At 39.5% G+C, this 15,967-nt stretch overlaps 1 protein-coding gene across 3 annotated transcripts in view; it reads left to right on the forward strand.

Moving 5' to 3' along the window:
* The window catches only part of LOC114701108 (contactin-associated protein like 5-1-like), a 902,756-nt gene that overhangs the window by 630,743 nt on the left and 256,046 nt on the right, over positions 1 to 15,967 (forward strand). For all 3 annotated transcript variants that reach the window (XR_005092928.1, XM_037211055.1, XM_028881060.2), the window contains one exon: positions 7,351 to 7,551. Coding sequence is in view for 2 of the 3 variants with exons in the window: in XM_037211055.1 (XP_037066950.1) it covers positions 7,351 to 7,551 (201 nt within the window). In the remaining variant the exon portion in view is untranslated. The remainder of the gene's footprint in view (positions 1 to 7,350; positions 7,552 to 15,967) is intronic.

The following is a 15,967-nucleotide window of genomic DNA, read 5'->3' on the forward strand; positions in this document are numbered from 1 at the left end:
GCACATCCTAGACACATAACTTTTTTTTTTATCACACCAAATATGATTCAGTATATGTGGAATCTAATCCACCACCTTGTTACACCATAAAAGAGTTTTCCTGGGTCTCTTTGATCATGCCATCTACTTTAAAGCAAGGGAAAAAGAAAAATAACTCTCCAAAAAGCTGCGTAAAAAGTAAAGGCTAGAGTGAAGCGAGAGGATAAATCACAGTCAAGTAGGTTGTCTGGAAGTCGTAAATGTGGCCGGCACAGGCAGGTGGAAGAGTGATGATGGATGTGATACTCTGTACATCACAGCTAATGCAAGGAGCGCAGTGGCCTGGAAATGGTAAAGCATGCTCCCACAAATAGAGAAGCCCTGTTCTAAAAGCAGCTGGCTGTGGTGGGTGCAACAGACAGGAAAGCATTCCTCCCTAAGCAGCTGGGCTGATACTCTTGGGAAAGATAATAGCTCCTGGCAGAACTCTATGGCTTTTAAAGGAGGTAAAGATTGCTTTATACCAATTGCCATCCTTCCCATTATAAAGGTTGAAGGGAAGGTGGGGCATACAGTATAGGTTCCCGGACTTGTTTCTAACAGTAAAATGATCTGGATTAGTCTGTTCTAACATTCTCTGTTCATCTCTGATTTTGTTAATTTGGATCTTATCTGTATGTGTTTGGCTGAGTTTGACAAACTTATTAACTTGTCAAAGACCCATCTCTTATTGATTAATGGTTTGTACTTTTCTTGTAGTCTTTGTTTCATTGATTTCCACCCTAACTTTTGTTATTTCTTGCCTCACACTGACTTTGCAATTAGCTTTTTGTTTTTCTAAAGATTTTAGGAGCATCATTAGGTTGTTTACTTTAGATCTGATTTCCTAATGATAGAGCTTATCACTATCCAATTTGATCTAAGGACTGACTGTCTTAGCTGTGTCCCAGAAGACCTGGTAGATTGTACTATCATTTTTAGTTGCTTCTAGTATTTGAAAAATTTCCTCTCTGATGTCTTCAATTTTTTCATTCAATATTTTTCATTAAAATTGTATTTCTGTACTAATGGACTTAGCAGGTTGTACTTACATATTTTTATATAGATATGTAACAATGATAATCAAAAGGGAAAAAAGTGTACTGATAGGCTGGGGAGGTAGCTCCATATTTAAAATTCTTGCCATGCAAACTTGTGGACTGGAGTTCATTTCCCCAGAACCCATGTACATGCCAGATGGGAGTGGTGACTCACCTGTACTTCCATGCTGGGAAGGGAGCAACAAGAGTTTCCCAGAGCAAATTGACTACAGATACTTGCCAGATGGAAAGCTCGGGGTTTGATTGAGAAAACTTTATGTTAATGACTAATTTGAAAGAGTGATCAAGGTTGATTCCCAACATCAACCTTAGGCCTCCACATACATAAGCACACATAGGCATGTGGACCCCTGCTCATACATGATTCCACATGTATGCAAATATACATACAAACGTACATATAAATGATAAAGTGGAAAACAAAAAGTGTAGTTGCTCTTCCTCAAGAATATTTAGATTCTGTAGTCTCTCTTGCTACTGAGTTCTATTTTTATTCCATTAACCTTTCAAATGACCCTGGAATAGCGTCAGCAGAATGGCTTCCTGGCTTCATTGTTGAATAGGAGTCAAGAACCGTGGAAGGAGTTAGGGAGAACTTCTAGACTGAGTTGACTCTATGCTTTGGGCCAACTTATGTGTCTTTATGTATGGCTCATAGAACTGCACACTAGACTCTGCCCAGTTCAAAGACTAGTAGACTGAGACTTGGGGAGCTGACCTACTTCTTCCAGGAATCTGGTGGGTAGTAGATAGAGTACTTGAAGCTAGATCTAATGATGTAATCCTCTACCTCCTGTGACTGTAGAAACCATGGAAGCCCAGGCTAAGCCAATGTTACTTACCCTTTACTATTTATGAGTTACATTGAGAGACAGGGCACAAGCAGAAAAAGTAAAATAAGTATTAATTTAAAAAGCTGGGAGATAACAGAAGACTGTCCACAGGTAGATGGTGAATAAATAGAGACAGTACTTTGAGGACTATTTAAACTCTCTTTATGCTTGGCATAAAAAATCACTTTGTCAACATGCATAACTGTACAGAAGTGACCCCTGAGACCTTAATATAGACTTGTTTTATTACAATTGGAGAATAAGTGAATTAGCACACTGTGTAAATGAACATAAGTAACTCCCTACAGTGATGTCAGTTCAGTTAAGCAGGGTATTGACAATCTGTAGATTTCTCTTCTTTCCAAGCACTATGATAGAAAAAATGCATTTTTTTTTCTGGGAGGCTGTGCAAAGAGAAAGATATATGTGCTGAATGTAACTTTAATAATCAGAGTTATTTCTTGTCCCTTTCTCTCTTTAAAAAAATTTCCTTTTGTTTGTTCTTCATTCTGAGTGGTGATCCCCATGGCAACAGATGAATAGTGGATAGCATCTATAATTACTATTATTAATAACAATAATCATGATAATAATAATACCAATCAGATGTAATTGGAGAAAACTATGAAAGGAAATTAAATTGTGGCTCTGTATGTAAACAGTTTACAGCTCCTGAAATGAGAGCCAGAGGAAGCAGGTAGAATGTCTAGTGACCTGCTCTGGAGAACTGACCTTCTGGGGCATTGAAAAGGAACGATTTTACAACAGACGTGTTGAGAGAGGATGTTTCAGAATATTCTGTCATGGCTAGTCAGCACACTCTTCCTGTAATATCTTCTTTTCTTAGGATGTCTTTAGTGTGTGTGTGTGTGTGTGTGTGTGTGTGTGTGTGTGTGTGTGTGTGTTCGTGTGTGTGCAGAAATGTGTGGAAGCCAGAGCATAATTTCAAATATTATTTCTTTTGTTTTGTGACACAAAATCATTCATTGGCCTGAAACTCACTGATTTGTCCAGACTAGCTAGCCAGAGAATCCACTCTCTTCACCTCCACTACTCTAGGAATACAAGCACATGCCACAATATCTAATTTTATCGCATGGGTTTGGGGCTCAAACTCAGGTCCTCATGCTTGAGTAATAAGTGCTTGACCCACTGAGCCATCTCTTCAGCCTCTTTATGCATAAAACTTATGATTTTAATAGGGACCATTATACAACACATGCACAAAAGGGTAGCTTTGGAATTGTCCAATACAAATAGTCATGACAAATTCATCTCTTTATGTGGTAGATATTACTCCAAAGATTCTCAATCTAAGCCTAGTGTCCTGTACTTTGTAAATGGAAATTCCCTCTTTGTTAGTTAGCCCTTGTAGAATACAGAAGGCTCTATCAACTGGCCAGACTTCACTAAAAATCCATCCCCTTTATCTATCTCCAGCAGAATGCCTGGAATCCCTTATTTAATTGGAATATTCAAGATACTCATAACAAATAGAAACATGGGTCATTGTTACACAGTTTGTATTGGTTGCTTTTCTATTTCTGGGCTAAAACTCTATGACCATGGCAATTTATAAAAGAAAGCATTTAATTTGGCTTGTAGTTTCAGAGGTTTAGACTCCATGAATGTGGAGCAGATGTCTGGCAGCAGGAATAGCTGAAGTCTCACATCTCAAAACCATAAGCAAGAAGAGGAGAACACACTGGGGGGGGGGAGTACTTTGGAAGACTCGAGGCCTCTCCCTGTGGCACACCATCCCTTCCAAGGCTACATTTCTCAACCCTTCACAAATAGTTCTACCAACTGGGGACCAATTAATCAACCAATGAAACTATTGGAACCATTCTCATTTAAACAACCACCTTCTACTCCCTGACTCCCATAGGTTTGTGATCATACCTCATAGTACAAAATGTACTTAATCCAACTTCCAAAATCCTTACAGTTATTCAGTCTCTACACTTTTAAATTCCAAAGTTTTTTTTCTGAGCCTAAAGGCAATTCCTTGATGCTAACCTCTTATGAAAAAAAAAAAAAACCCACACACAAAAAAACTCTGCCATGTACTTCCAACGTACAACAGCATGGAATACACATTACCATTCCAAAATGGAGGCCCCACTTGAGAGAACAATATTAGTAACTGGGCTAGAGACCATTCATGTAATATTTTCACAAAGACTGTGGCTGCTTTCTGCCTTTGTCCTAAGAATATTCCTGAGGTGCTGGTCTCTAAAGTATATAAAGAACTCAAGAAACTAGACATCAAAATACTGAACAATCCAATTTAAAAAATGGGCTAAAGCACTAAACAGAGAATTCTCAAAAGAAGAATCACAAATAGCTGAAAAACATTTAAAGAAATGCTCAACATCCTTAATCATCAGAGAAATGCATTCACAGTCACTGAGCATAAATTAATTGCATGATATGAAAACTATTACCAAGTTGGAAAATCCTTAGGAAATAGTTAAAACCAAGCTATTTCTTTTGTCTTCTAATATACTGAGACTGAGTGGGGAGATGAAATTTCTTTTCCCAGATGATAGAAAGAATTGGTGGGAAGAATTAACACAGGATGTCCCATTAGTTGGGTCTTTCCCTTCTTACTAATTAATTAATTTATTTATTTTTAGTTAAATCACACCAATGGTCCTAATCTTGCTGCTTATAGTTAATAATAACAGATGTCTTCGGCATGTTTTTCTGTCAGTGATCTCTAATAGAAATGCTGTGGGTTATTGCTTTTCTTTATGGGCCTTTGTTTCCCCATTTGTAAAACTAAGAGGGTGGAAGAGGGAAGAAACCACATGATTTCTCTGCTCAGTTCCTTTTCTGCTCTTTGAATCTATGAAGACTAATGTTGCAATTATGTGGGCAGGAGTCTCAGATGGCAAACACTTTTCAAGTCTTCCTGTTTCCTCCCCTGCTTTAGTTGTGAGGATGTTCGGAATTAAACTGCATGTCAAGTTGCAGTAAGTGTTTCCATCCAAGTTAGCACAGCAGTATCCCACATCACTCCCCACAGTCACTTGCAACTTTAGGATTTATTTTTAATTCTCTTCCTGTGTGTCTGTGTGTGGATGGGTATGTGCACTTGTGAGCACAGTTTCCTCAGAGGCCAGAGAGGGCATTGGATCTCCTGGAACTGGGATGAGAGTTGCTTTGGAGCCACCTGACATGGGTGCTGGGGACTGAACATGGGACCTCTATATGGCAAGTAGGTTGTCTTAGCTGCTTTGACACCTCTCCAGCATACTAATAGCCCTGCTGGTGGCCTGTGCAGTAGCCACAGATGCCCTTCTTTCACTGTCATATGTTTTAATTGGTTACATCCCTGAGTTTTAGGGAAGTGAAATGACCCACATTTCATATCAGCAAAAATGACTTTCAAGTGCAGAGATCTCTGTCTTTTAAACGATATTCCTCTCTCTTATCTTACATTCCTCCTTATCTTTTCCTTTCATACTTATTGGAAGGATGCCATGTCTCTGCATTCATTCAGTATAAAAATTTCCAGAAAATTTTTGTATGTTTGTGCATATGAATGATTTGTTTGTCAGGGTTCTCTAGAGGAACAGAACTGACAGAATATGTATATGGGATTTATTAGAATGGCTTACAGGGTGTGGTCCAGATAGTCCAACAATGGCTGTCTACCAATAGAAACTCCAAGAATACAGTAAATATTTAGTTCACAAGGCTGTACTATCAGCTGTTTTTCAGTAAATGCCTAAATCCTGAAGAAGTAGTCTCTAATGCCAGTGAATGGACTTTCCAGCAAGAGTGAGGCCAGTCAGGTAAAGAGCAAAAGCTGTCTTCTTCCATGTCCCTTATATAGGCTGCCACCAGAAAGTGTGGCCTAGATTAAGGATTGATCTTCCCACATCAAAAGATCTTGATTAAAGGGTTGATTTTCTCTACTTTAAATGATTTAATCAAGAAAAATTCCTCACATATGTACTCAGCTGCTTGGATTTTTATTTAGTTTCAAATGTTGTCAAGTTGACAATCAAGAATAGTCATAATATATGTTTGTGTATATGCATGTGTGTTTGCACACATTTGGGAGCTAGGGAACAACCTTGGCTGTGATTTCTTAGATGTTGTTCATCTTCATTTTTCTTTGGAGATTAAAAGAATGTGTGCATTTATATTTGGAGGAGGTGGCATCTGTGCATATGAGTGCACATGCCTGTGGAAATCAGAAGAGAGCATTGGATCCTCCAAATCTGGAATCACAGGTGATTGTGAACACCTAATGTGGATTATAGGAACTGAACTTGGGTGTTGCATAAGAGCAATATACTGTCTTAACTACTGAGCTATTTTTCCAACAGCTTTTTGTTTCTTTGAAAAACTCTCATTGGCTTGGTGTTCTCTGAGTAGACTGTGCTGTATGGTCAACAAGACCAAGGGGTCCTCCTTTCTTTGTACCCCTCATCCAGCAATGGAATTACAAGCTGGTATTACCATGCCCAACATTTTTTAAAATGTAACTTCAGGGTTTAATTTTCATGTCATTGTTTACACAGCACAGTTTCATCTTTGATAATGATGTGTTGTTTTACAAATACTTATTATCTATAGCTGTTGTTTTCAACCTGATATTTAATGGTTCTTTAAGAAATTACCTCTGGTATTGTGTCTGTATTGAACTTAAATAGGCATTTTGTCTGTGTCAAAATTTCCTACAAAATGCAGTATAACAATTGTTTATATAGTATTTCTCTTTTATTAGCTATCAAAAGCAACATTGGGATGTTCTAAAGTATAGAGTAGGTATATATAATATACAAATGCTATGTTATTTTCTGTGAGAAAATTGAGCACCTTAAGACTTTGATATGCTTTAAAACATCTTTGAACAGTCTCCCCAGGGATCAGGAGGAAGATTGCATAGGTCAATTTTTAATTAATAACATACATTTAATACATAGTATAAAGCCTGTGGAATAAAGACTTAAGCATAGCCCCTAAGATTATTTGCCCCCATATTAACTGGAGATCGAGCCCTGTAAGGAACATAATTCTTTTTTTCATTGTTGTTTTTCTTGTTTTTTTTGTTTTTGTTTTTGTTTTTTTTTGTTGTTGTTGTTTTGTTTTGTTTTTGTTGTTTTGTTTTGAGACAGGGTTTCTATGTGTTGTTTTGGTGCCTATCCTGGATCTCACTCTGTAGACCAGGCTGGCCTTGAACTCACAGAGATCCACCTGGCTCTGCCTCCCAAGTGCTGGGATTAAAAACTTGTGCCACCACCACCTGGCAAGGAACATAATTCTTTGGTCTTTCTTTAATCAATAGAATGCCTTAATCCCATTGCATATATAGAACGCTCCAGTGGAGACTCCATTGTACCTTGAGCGACCCACTGTTTACGTACTCTTCTTAGGGTTTTCATTCTAACTTCCCTTGCTTTGCATTGTTGTCTGTGCAGAGGACAAGATCTGGATGATGGTTCAGCACAACAACACAGAGCTGACTCGGGTACAGGGCTCCAATCCTGAGAAGCCCTATGCCATGACCTTAAACTATGGGGGCAGTATGGAGCAGCTGGAGGCTCTGATTGATGGATCAGAGTACTGTGAACAGGAGGTGGCATATCACTGCAGGAGATCTCGCCTGCTTAACACACCAGGTAAGGTTCTGCTCTTTTTCATGATACCTTGAAACCCACAAGCCGAAGTTCTGACTGTGTGTTTTCCTGACACAAGCTAGAGTCACTGAAAAGGTGGGAACCTCAATTTAAAAAAAAATGTCTTCAAATGATAATTGTCTTAGTGACTGATGTGGGAAGGCCAAGACAATTATGAGTGGTACTACCTCTGGGTAGATAGACCTGGGTTATATAAGAAAAACAATAAATAAAACTGAACCTGAGAAAGCCAGGGGGAGCAGGCCAATAAGCAGTGTTCCTCCATGGCCTGTACTTCAGTTCCTGCTTCCAGGTTTCTGCCTTGACTTCTCTGAATGATGGAGTGTCACTAGAGAATTGTAAGTTTTCTTTCCCAAGTTTCTTTTGGTCATGGTGTTGTAGGAGATCAATAGAAACACTAACTAAGATATCCAAAGAGAGGGGTATTTGACAAGAAAGTGGCTGCAGTGCACTTGTTCACTCTGCTTTGAGGAGAGATATGACACAAAGAAGGCCATGAATCCTGGCTTTGATCTTGAGGGAGGTCTGTTGAATCTGTACTTGTCTCTGCATCTTCAGAATGACATATTGATAATACCCACCCTCAACATCTGGGAAATGAAGAAGTTTTGTGAGGGATGGCATTTGAAGCAGAGCATTTGAGCTAGATATGGAAAGTGTGGTAGTTGAACACTGTTGGAGAGGAAGATTGCATCAGAAGGTGTCAAGGATCCCATTTCATACACAGAGTTATGAGTTATGTCTAAAATGAAGGACATCTAAGGAGCAAGCACCAGGCAATGAGGCCAACAAGACAGGCAGAAGCTAATCTGTGTTCCCAGAATTTCTGTTGTCTGAAGAGAGACTTCAATTAATATGAATCTAAATGTAAATTTTCATTTTTCATGAATTAATCAGCTACTAAGATGGAAAGTTCTCATGTAGCATTCATTTACCTTTAACTCACTATGTAGTTGAGAATGACTTTGAATTTTTGGTCATCCTTCCTCCACCTCTGGAGTGCCATGAGTACAGGAGTATGCCACCATGCTTGGTTTTTTCTGTGGTGCTGGCCATCACAGTCAGGGCTACTGTGCATGTTTGAAAAGTACTCTACCAAGGCAAGTATCCCTAGCCCTGACATTTCATTTCAGAGAAAAGGTGGCTAACTCCTATTATGTTCCCCCAGTTCTGTTTTTTTAATGGTGAATGAATGATTTGGTTATCATGTGTGAATTAGTTACCCTCTTGCTGTTGTGATGTAGCAACTAACAAAGCATCCAGAAGAGGAATCGCCTTTGGTTCATGGTTTGAAGCCCATCGTGCCAGGGAAGGCATGGTGGCACAAGCAGGATGGTCTGAGGCAACAGGGGTATGGGCCAATTGCCTGCTCATCCACTGGAGGACCAGGAAGCAGAGAGGGTAATGGTAACATTCAGCCAGTCTTTCCATTTTCCTTTCATAAATGATTTTTTGACACATTAGAGTCTTATGTCCTCCTGCTGGCCTGGAACTCCATATATATAGAACAGACTAGCCTTGAACTCATAGAGATCTACATACCTCTTCTTCTTGAGGGTTGAGATGGAATGTATGGGCCACTAAGCCCATATGGAGTCATTCATTTCTGCAAGTATTAACCCATCCTAAAGACCACGGGGGTATCAAGTATCCAAGAAATAGTATCACATTCTATCACGAAGTTTAGTATCTGGTCCTTAGCGTTTGTAGGTTAAGAGTGGCTTGGGAACAATAGAGACAAAAATGTCAGTAAATCATGAATGGGAGACACCTGACTCAATACACTGCATTGCTTGACTAATCTAGAATCTTTAGGGGAAGATACCGTTCCACCTAAATGAATTTTCCAGATAACTGTCACTTATCCCTTTAAACACTGAAAATATTTTCAGAGAAATTTTAACTATTTGAAATAAAATCTTTCTCCAATGGATTACATGCCTCCTTGCCTTCTTAAACAGAATTCAGAACAGAAAATGGGACCCTTTTTTGATGACTCGAGAGCATCACTGTGAAATCAATTCCGGAACTCCTGTTGGACTCAGCCATGCTTGTCAGGCTGATGAAATCAGCGTTGCCGCTCTGTTTTCTTTTCCTGTCATCCGGTACCTACACGCTGTCCCACATGGTTCACTATCTGTTTCCTTGAGCATTTCTCTGTCCCCTGATGATTAAGCTGAGCTCATGTGCCACCGTAAGCTCTTCTCGGGATGTCTGGCTCTAGGGACTGCCCTCCTTCCTTTTCACTGCCTTGTTGTCGTTTTCCAGTGTTTGAGTTCCTATGAAAAATAGAAGCATTTCCATTAAGACTTTGGGACTTTCCTAAAGAACTCACACTCTAGTGGCACTTAGGTTATGCCATTAATTTATGTGTGCATGCATGCTTGTGTCCATGCATGCATTTGTGCATGTGTGTATGTGTGTGTGTGTGTGCATTCATGTGCACACATGCCCTTGGAGGTTAGATGTATTGGACCACCTATCAGTTAAATCACAGGCTTCTGTGAGCCACTGGACCTGGGTGTTTGGGAATAGCACTCAGGTCCTCTAGCATAGAGGCACTTGTAGCTGCTGAGACATTTGTGTGTCCAGTCACTGTCGTTCCTTTGTGTCCAAGCATTGTCTTCCTAACTCTATTGTATTAAGTTCTTTGAGTTTAGGTTTGCATAAGAAGAGTAGAGATTTGGGGGAGATCAGAGTAGGAGTGATATCTCAATCCAGTGCTTACCTGCCTTGTGCCAGCTTGCAGTTTCTGCAGTTTAACTTCACAACCATTCCATTGACACAAAGATTTGAAATTCATAAGGCTAGGAGGAAGGGAGAAAGACAAACACAGTCTGAAATCCTTAGACTGTACCCTGTATAGCTCAGGCCTCCAGTAACCAGTGCCTCTCCTCACAGCTTCCATCTCAAGAGACCCGGAACAAAGTTGATGCTATCACAAGGAATAAGCTGGAAGAGAATTTCTGTTTTATTATTAGTTCTTTGCAAAATATATACAATGAGTTTTTCTCATGTCCATCTCCTCTTCCCCAGGACCCCCAGATGCACATTCAGTACCTATCCAACTTTGTTTCCTTTTTTTAGTGTCCATCAAGTTCAATCTGTGCTACCCATCTATTCATGGAGGTGGGAACTTCCACTGGAAAATGGGTGACCTATCAGGGGTTACACCTTATAAGAAAACTGAATCTTCCTCCAGCAGCTATTAGTTGCCAACAGCCCCTCAGTCAGGGGCAGAACTTCATGTCCACCTCTCTTCTTCATGCTGGGACTTTCATTTGGCTTTAGCTTGTACAGGTCTTGTTCATGATGTCATAACCTCAGACTGCATATGTTCAGCTGTCCTATTGTGTCCAGAGGATACTGTTTTCTTTTATTCACTCACTATATTTAAATCTTACAGTCTTTACACCTCCTCTTCTACAACAGGAATCACTGAGCCTTGGGAGGAGGGGCTGCAGTATAGATGTTCTATTTAAGGCCAAACATTACTCAGGCATTTATTCTATGAACCTTGGCTAGTTGTGGGTCTCCATGTTAATCATTATCTCCTGAAGATAGAAGATTTTCTGATGAGATTGAGAGATGCATTAGCCTATGGGAATAACAAGAAGTCATCAGGAGTCGGTTCAATACTATGTTCATATAGCAGAATAACAAAAAGTAATAGGCTCTCTCCTAGGACCTATTACTGCCTAGCCACAGGTTCTTGCCCCAACAATGGTTCCAGGTATAGATTTGATCCTGTGGAGAGAGACTTGAATCCATCAGAATGTGGTTGGTTCCTTGCATGGTCTTCTTCCCACTATAGTAGCAGTGGACCTGTCTCACCAGACTGCTGTCATTACACCTTGCAGGGTGCACAGAAGGTGAGAAGGAGGATACTGTTCTTCTCCAACAGGGTCTTTCTTGATCCTGGACCCAGCAAGGTTGTTCCTCCCCTCACTCCCATCACTGACACAAAGCACTAGGATCAAATGATCACAAAGTGAACTCTCCAGAATTGTGGCTCCAGCAAACCTCTTTACCGTACAGATTCATAGATTCATTGTCTCAGGGACTTGCCAGCAGGAAGAAAGTCTGACTAACATACACAGAGTTATCAGAGATTCTGACTCCATTACTTTGAAATCTAATACCCATAGGAAAGACTGAGCTGGAGTTTACTTTGGTTTTCTTTGAATACAAAGCATTTTCAAAGCAAATCCATCGTGCAAACAAGCTGGCTGTGAGGATTGCTTGTTCTCTCTAGGACATTGTCACCTGCACTCAGCCTCTGTCTACCTTCCAAGAGCTAGAGGTACACGCAATCCTCTTCACTTATTCCTACAGGCTTGCAGGAGTTTGGGCTTGTAGCGAATTGCTTAACATGGTCACATTCCAGTGGAATTTAAAGGGACAAAATGTGTTCTCGGAGAGAGAATTATCACATCCTCAATTGCCCTTTACACTTCATCTTTTATACTTTAGTGAACATGCAGCTAAGTACACAAACACACACACACACTATGTAATACATTATTTAAACAGCGTATCTATGATCTGTAGCATAACTAAATGTAGTAATAATACATGCAAATTTTTATTATAATCTGTATTTATAGGGTTTCTGTATCTTCTAATTCAACTCAATGCAGATTGCAAATACTTGGAGAAAATGCATCCCTAGATGGCTCAGACAGTAAAATACTTGCCACACATTCATGAGAACCTGAGTTCAATCTCCATTGTGCACATAAAAAAGTCTGGGGGAGATGGAAAAAGGTTGATCCTTGAGGCTAACTGACCATCCAGCCTACTTTACTTACTGATTTCCAGGCCAGGAGTGAGAATTGGGAACTTGTCTCAAAGCATGTGGTAGATTGCACTTGAGGAGCAACACCCACAGTTGTTTCCTGGCCTCCAACATAAATGCACCTTTTCACACCCATACACATACATCCCCCTCACTCACACATTTACTCATATGAATCCACACAAATAAAATTGTTTTTATCTTCTAAAACACAGTATTGTAATTATGGATTTCAAATAGATGACAGGTTATACACAGATTGTATGAAAACACTATGTCATTATATATAAGGATCTGGAACAGCCAACAATTTTAATGACTGATGTTTCATAAACAGGAATGCTCAGGGCTGACTGTGTACTACTTATACACAAACTAGTATATGCTATATCATATATACCAGAAAATGATATTATACATGTGTAATTCATTTTTACTATACCCAAATAGATCCACAAGCTCACTTGTGTATAGAAGCCTTCATATTTGCTTGTGATATTTTAACTCAGTGTGATCATTCACATGTCTATTTTAGAGACTTGAATAGAAGAAGTTTACAAGATTTTGTCACAAGTTTTCAAGCATGGGGACTTGGACTAGTGAGATGGCTCAGCAAGCCAAGGCAGTGGCTGACGTGCTTAGCATCCTGATTTGGATCCCAGGCACCCATATAAGGTAGTGTATACAGACTCTCACAAGTTCTCTACATGGACACTGACACACACACACACACACACACACACACACACACACACACACACAATTTAATCTAATTTAAGAATAAGCAGAGTAGCCATGAATCTAGTCAGTGTGTTCCACTGTGTATGAAAACCTCTTCCCATAATATTTCTCTAATAATAGACTCACTGTTTTGCTTGAGGCAGAAAGTCAGAAGAGAAGTGGGTGAATTCGTTAAAAAAAAAATGTCTACCTACTCTAAGCCAAAGATATAGATGATGCATAGCTAATGGGAAATAAATACCCTGTGAAAGTTTAACAGAAATGGACCTAACCATAATTAAGTTGCTCTTTTGATCACTAATTATTTAAATGATCAGTGGTTATTCCACAAGCACCCAAACTCAGATGTTCTGTAAGATATGTCTGCATTTTTCTTACTACTCAAATATAGAATGTGTTCACTTACTGTATCTCAAATATGCCTGCAAGGAAAAATATCCAATTTTCCAATTATAAAATACAGAGATAGTAACAGGAAATGAACATAAAATTTGGAATCATGAAACCTGATAATAGTTACTTGTGTCACGTACTTACAAGCTTATAACATGGCTTGTGGGGTTTCTTGTTATTTGGAAACATTGTCTCATGTATCCCAGCCTGGCCTTGAAAGTGCCATGTTCTTGAGGATGACTGAACTTCTGACCTTTCTGCTTTCCCTCCCACATGCTGGCATTGCAGGCGTGAAATCCGCCCATGGATTTAGCTGGTGCTGGTCACTGAGTATAGGGTTTTGTTCTTGCCAGAGAACCATTCTATTAATGGAGCTACATCCTCAGCCTGAATTATGATCTCTGAGCTGCTCTGTCTTGGTGATATTTAATGGGATACATGCTGTGCCTTGAGTTGGATAACCAAGATGCTCCCGTTACTTGTTATTCAGTATCTTCTTCCCATTACCCAGTGAACGAAGGGACTATGAACTCCATTAGCAACCAGTGAAGAGTCTCGCAAGCCCACTTAGTTTCTCTGGGAGAGTTCAGCTTTGGAGTTTAACTCTTCTTAGCCTGATGGCATACAAGCCACCTAAACTTTTGTTTACTTACAAACATGGTTGCTTTATATTTCTAGAAGCTTTGTTGACCATTTTAGAGATAAGTGTAGGTTCCCTTGTGACTTCTTTTAGCCATCTAAATTTTTTCACATAGCTACCCATCTCATGTGAGTAAACAGCACCCTCATTTGCTAAAGAAAAGTTGAAAATCTAGAACTTTTCATCATATCCATTCCCAATTGAGTATATCAACATATGCTCAGACTGAAAGCGTTCTATTTCCATCAATGCAAACTGCCTCACAGCCCTCCCATCGCCCCACACTGGTCTAGTGCTGTACACTAACTTCCTTTCTTGTACCATTTTGTACCCTACTACCAGCCTTACAGCCAAAGTGCTGTTTTCAAAATAACATTATGATACTGGGCTTCAGATCAGTCCCCCTGCCTTGGAAATAAACCCCTGACTCTTTTTGTCTGGCCTGCAGAACTCTGATGGAGACTCTGCTGGCTCATCCTCCCACTTCCCATCCACTTGGCCCCACTGCTCTGTCCTTCCTAAGATTGGTCCACATTTTAAACAGCACAGTAAGTTCACTCTTCTTACAAGTTCCATTGCTGTTGCTGTGCTTGGATCTCTTTTGCTATTTAGTCATCATCTTAAATTTTATGCAACTGAAAAGACTATCCTATTATTCTTACTGCTTTATCCTAAGTTTATAGTCAATGTAGATATCATTGCAGACATTTTCTTGCCATTAATTTATTGATGTTTTTCTACCCAGATTAATAGATGATGATGTCCAGGGAAAGGAGGCCTGTATTATCTCATTTTTTATCCCCAAATGCATAGAATTGCATTTGGATATGTGAGAGACTTACTGAGTAGCTGTTGAATAAATAAAATATTCCTTCCCCATCAATCAGTATCATTTATTGTCTTTATGTGATGTAGAAGAGTACAGTGACTGACTGTGTGCACTTGGTTGAGCCTGCTACCAGGATCCTCACAGGCTGACAGCCACATCACAGAATAGAAACTGCTGGCCTGGGAGGCTCTGTCATTGACTCTATGACCTTAAACAAGTTACTTACATTTTATGGGCCTTGAGTTTCTCCTCTTTAGCACTGGAGGCTGCATTTCATGGTCCCCAAGTGTCTTTTCTACCATGGCTCTCATATCTCTACACTAAGTAAACAATCGGAGTGGAAATGCGTGTCGGGAGTTTATTGCTTTCTTGTCACAGTAAAGAACTAGAAGTGTTGGTAAAACACAGCCAAAAAAAATATTTTCTGAGAAATTTCAGCCAATGACACTTGACTGTGTGTTTATGTAGTAAGTAAGGCTTTTGTAGTTTTCATGCCACCTCTTCAGGAAACACTTTCTATACTTTCATACCGATTGATAAAGAAAAGTATGGGTCAGCTGCTGTTATAGATCAAGACTAGTTAGAAAAATAGATTAGTTAGAAAAATAGAAAAAAATGCATCTTAAGTGGTAAAATATTTGTCTAGCTTATATGTGGCCCCTGTATCCAATCCCAAACACTACAAAGTAATTCATGGTTAATACTACTAATAAATGCAAGGAAGATATTCTTATGGTGTTAGTTACTATTATCTCTGCAGCTGAACACTCAACCAGAAGCAATTGAATGAAAGAGAGCTTGGGGTTTGAGATAATAAAGCAGGAAAAATGGCAGTGGGAATGGAGGACAAGGCTACTTGCTAACATATTCATAGATCTAGAAGCAGAGGGAGGAGAATGCCAGCACTCCATTGGTTTTACTCTTGTCTCTTCCATTTAGTCAAAGACCTCAGTTCATGAGATGGTATTTATCACATTCAGAATGAATCTTCACCTCT

This window comes from Peromyscus leucopus, chromosome 15 (genome assembly GCF_004664715.2).
Source record: "Peromyscus leucopus breed LL Stock chromosome 15, UCI_PerLeu_2.1, whole genome shotgun sequence".
NCBI classification, from domain to species: domain Eukaryota; kingdom Metazoa; phylum Chordata; class Mammalia; order Rodentia; family Cricetidae; genus Peromyscus; species Peromyscus leucopus.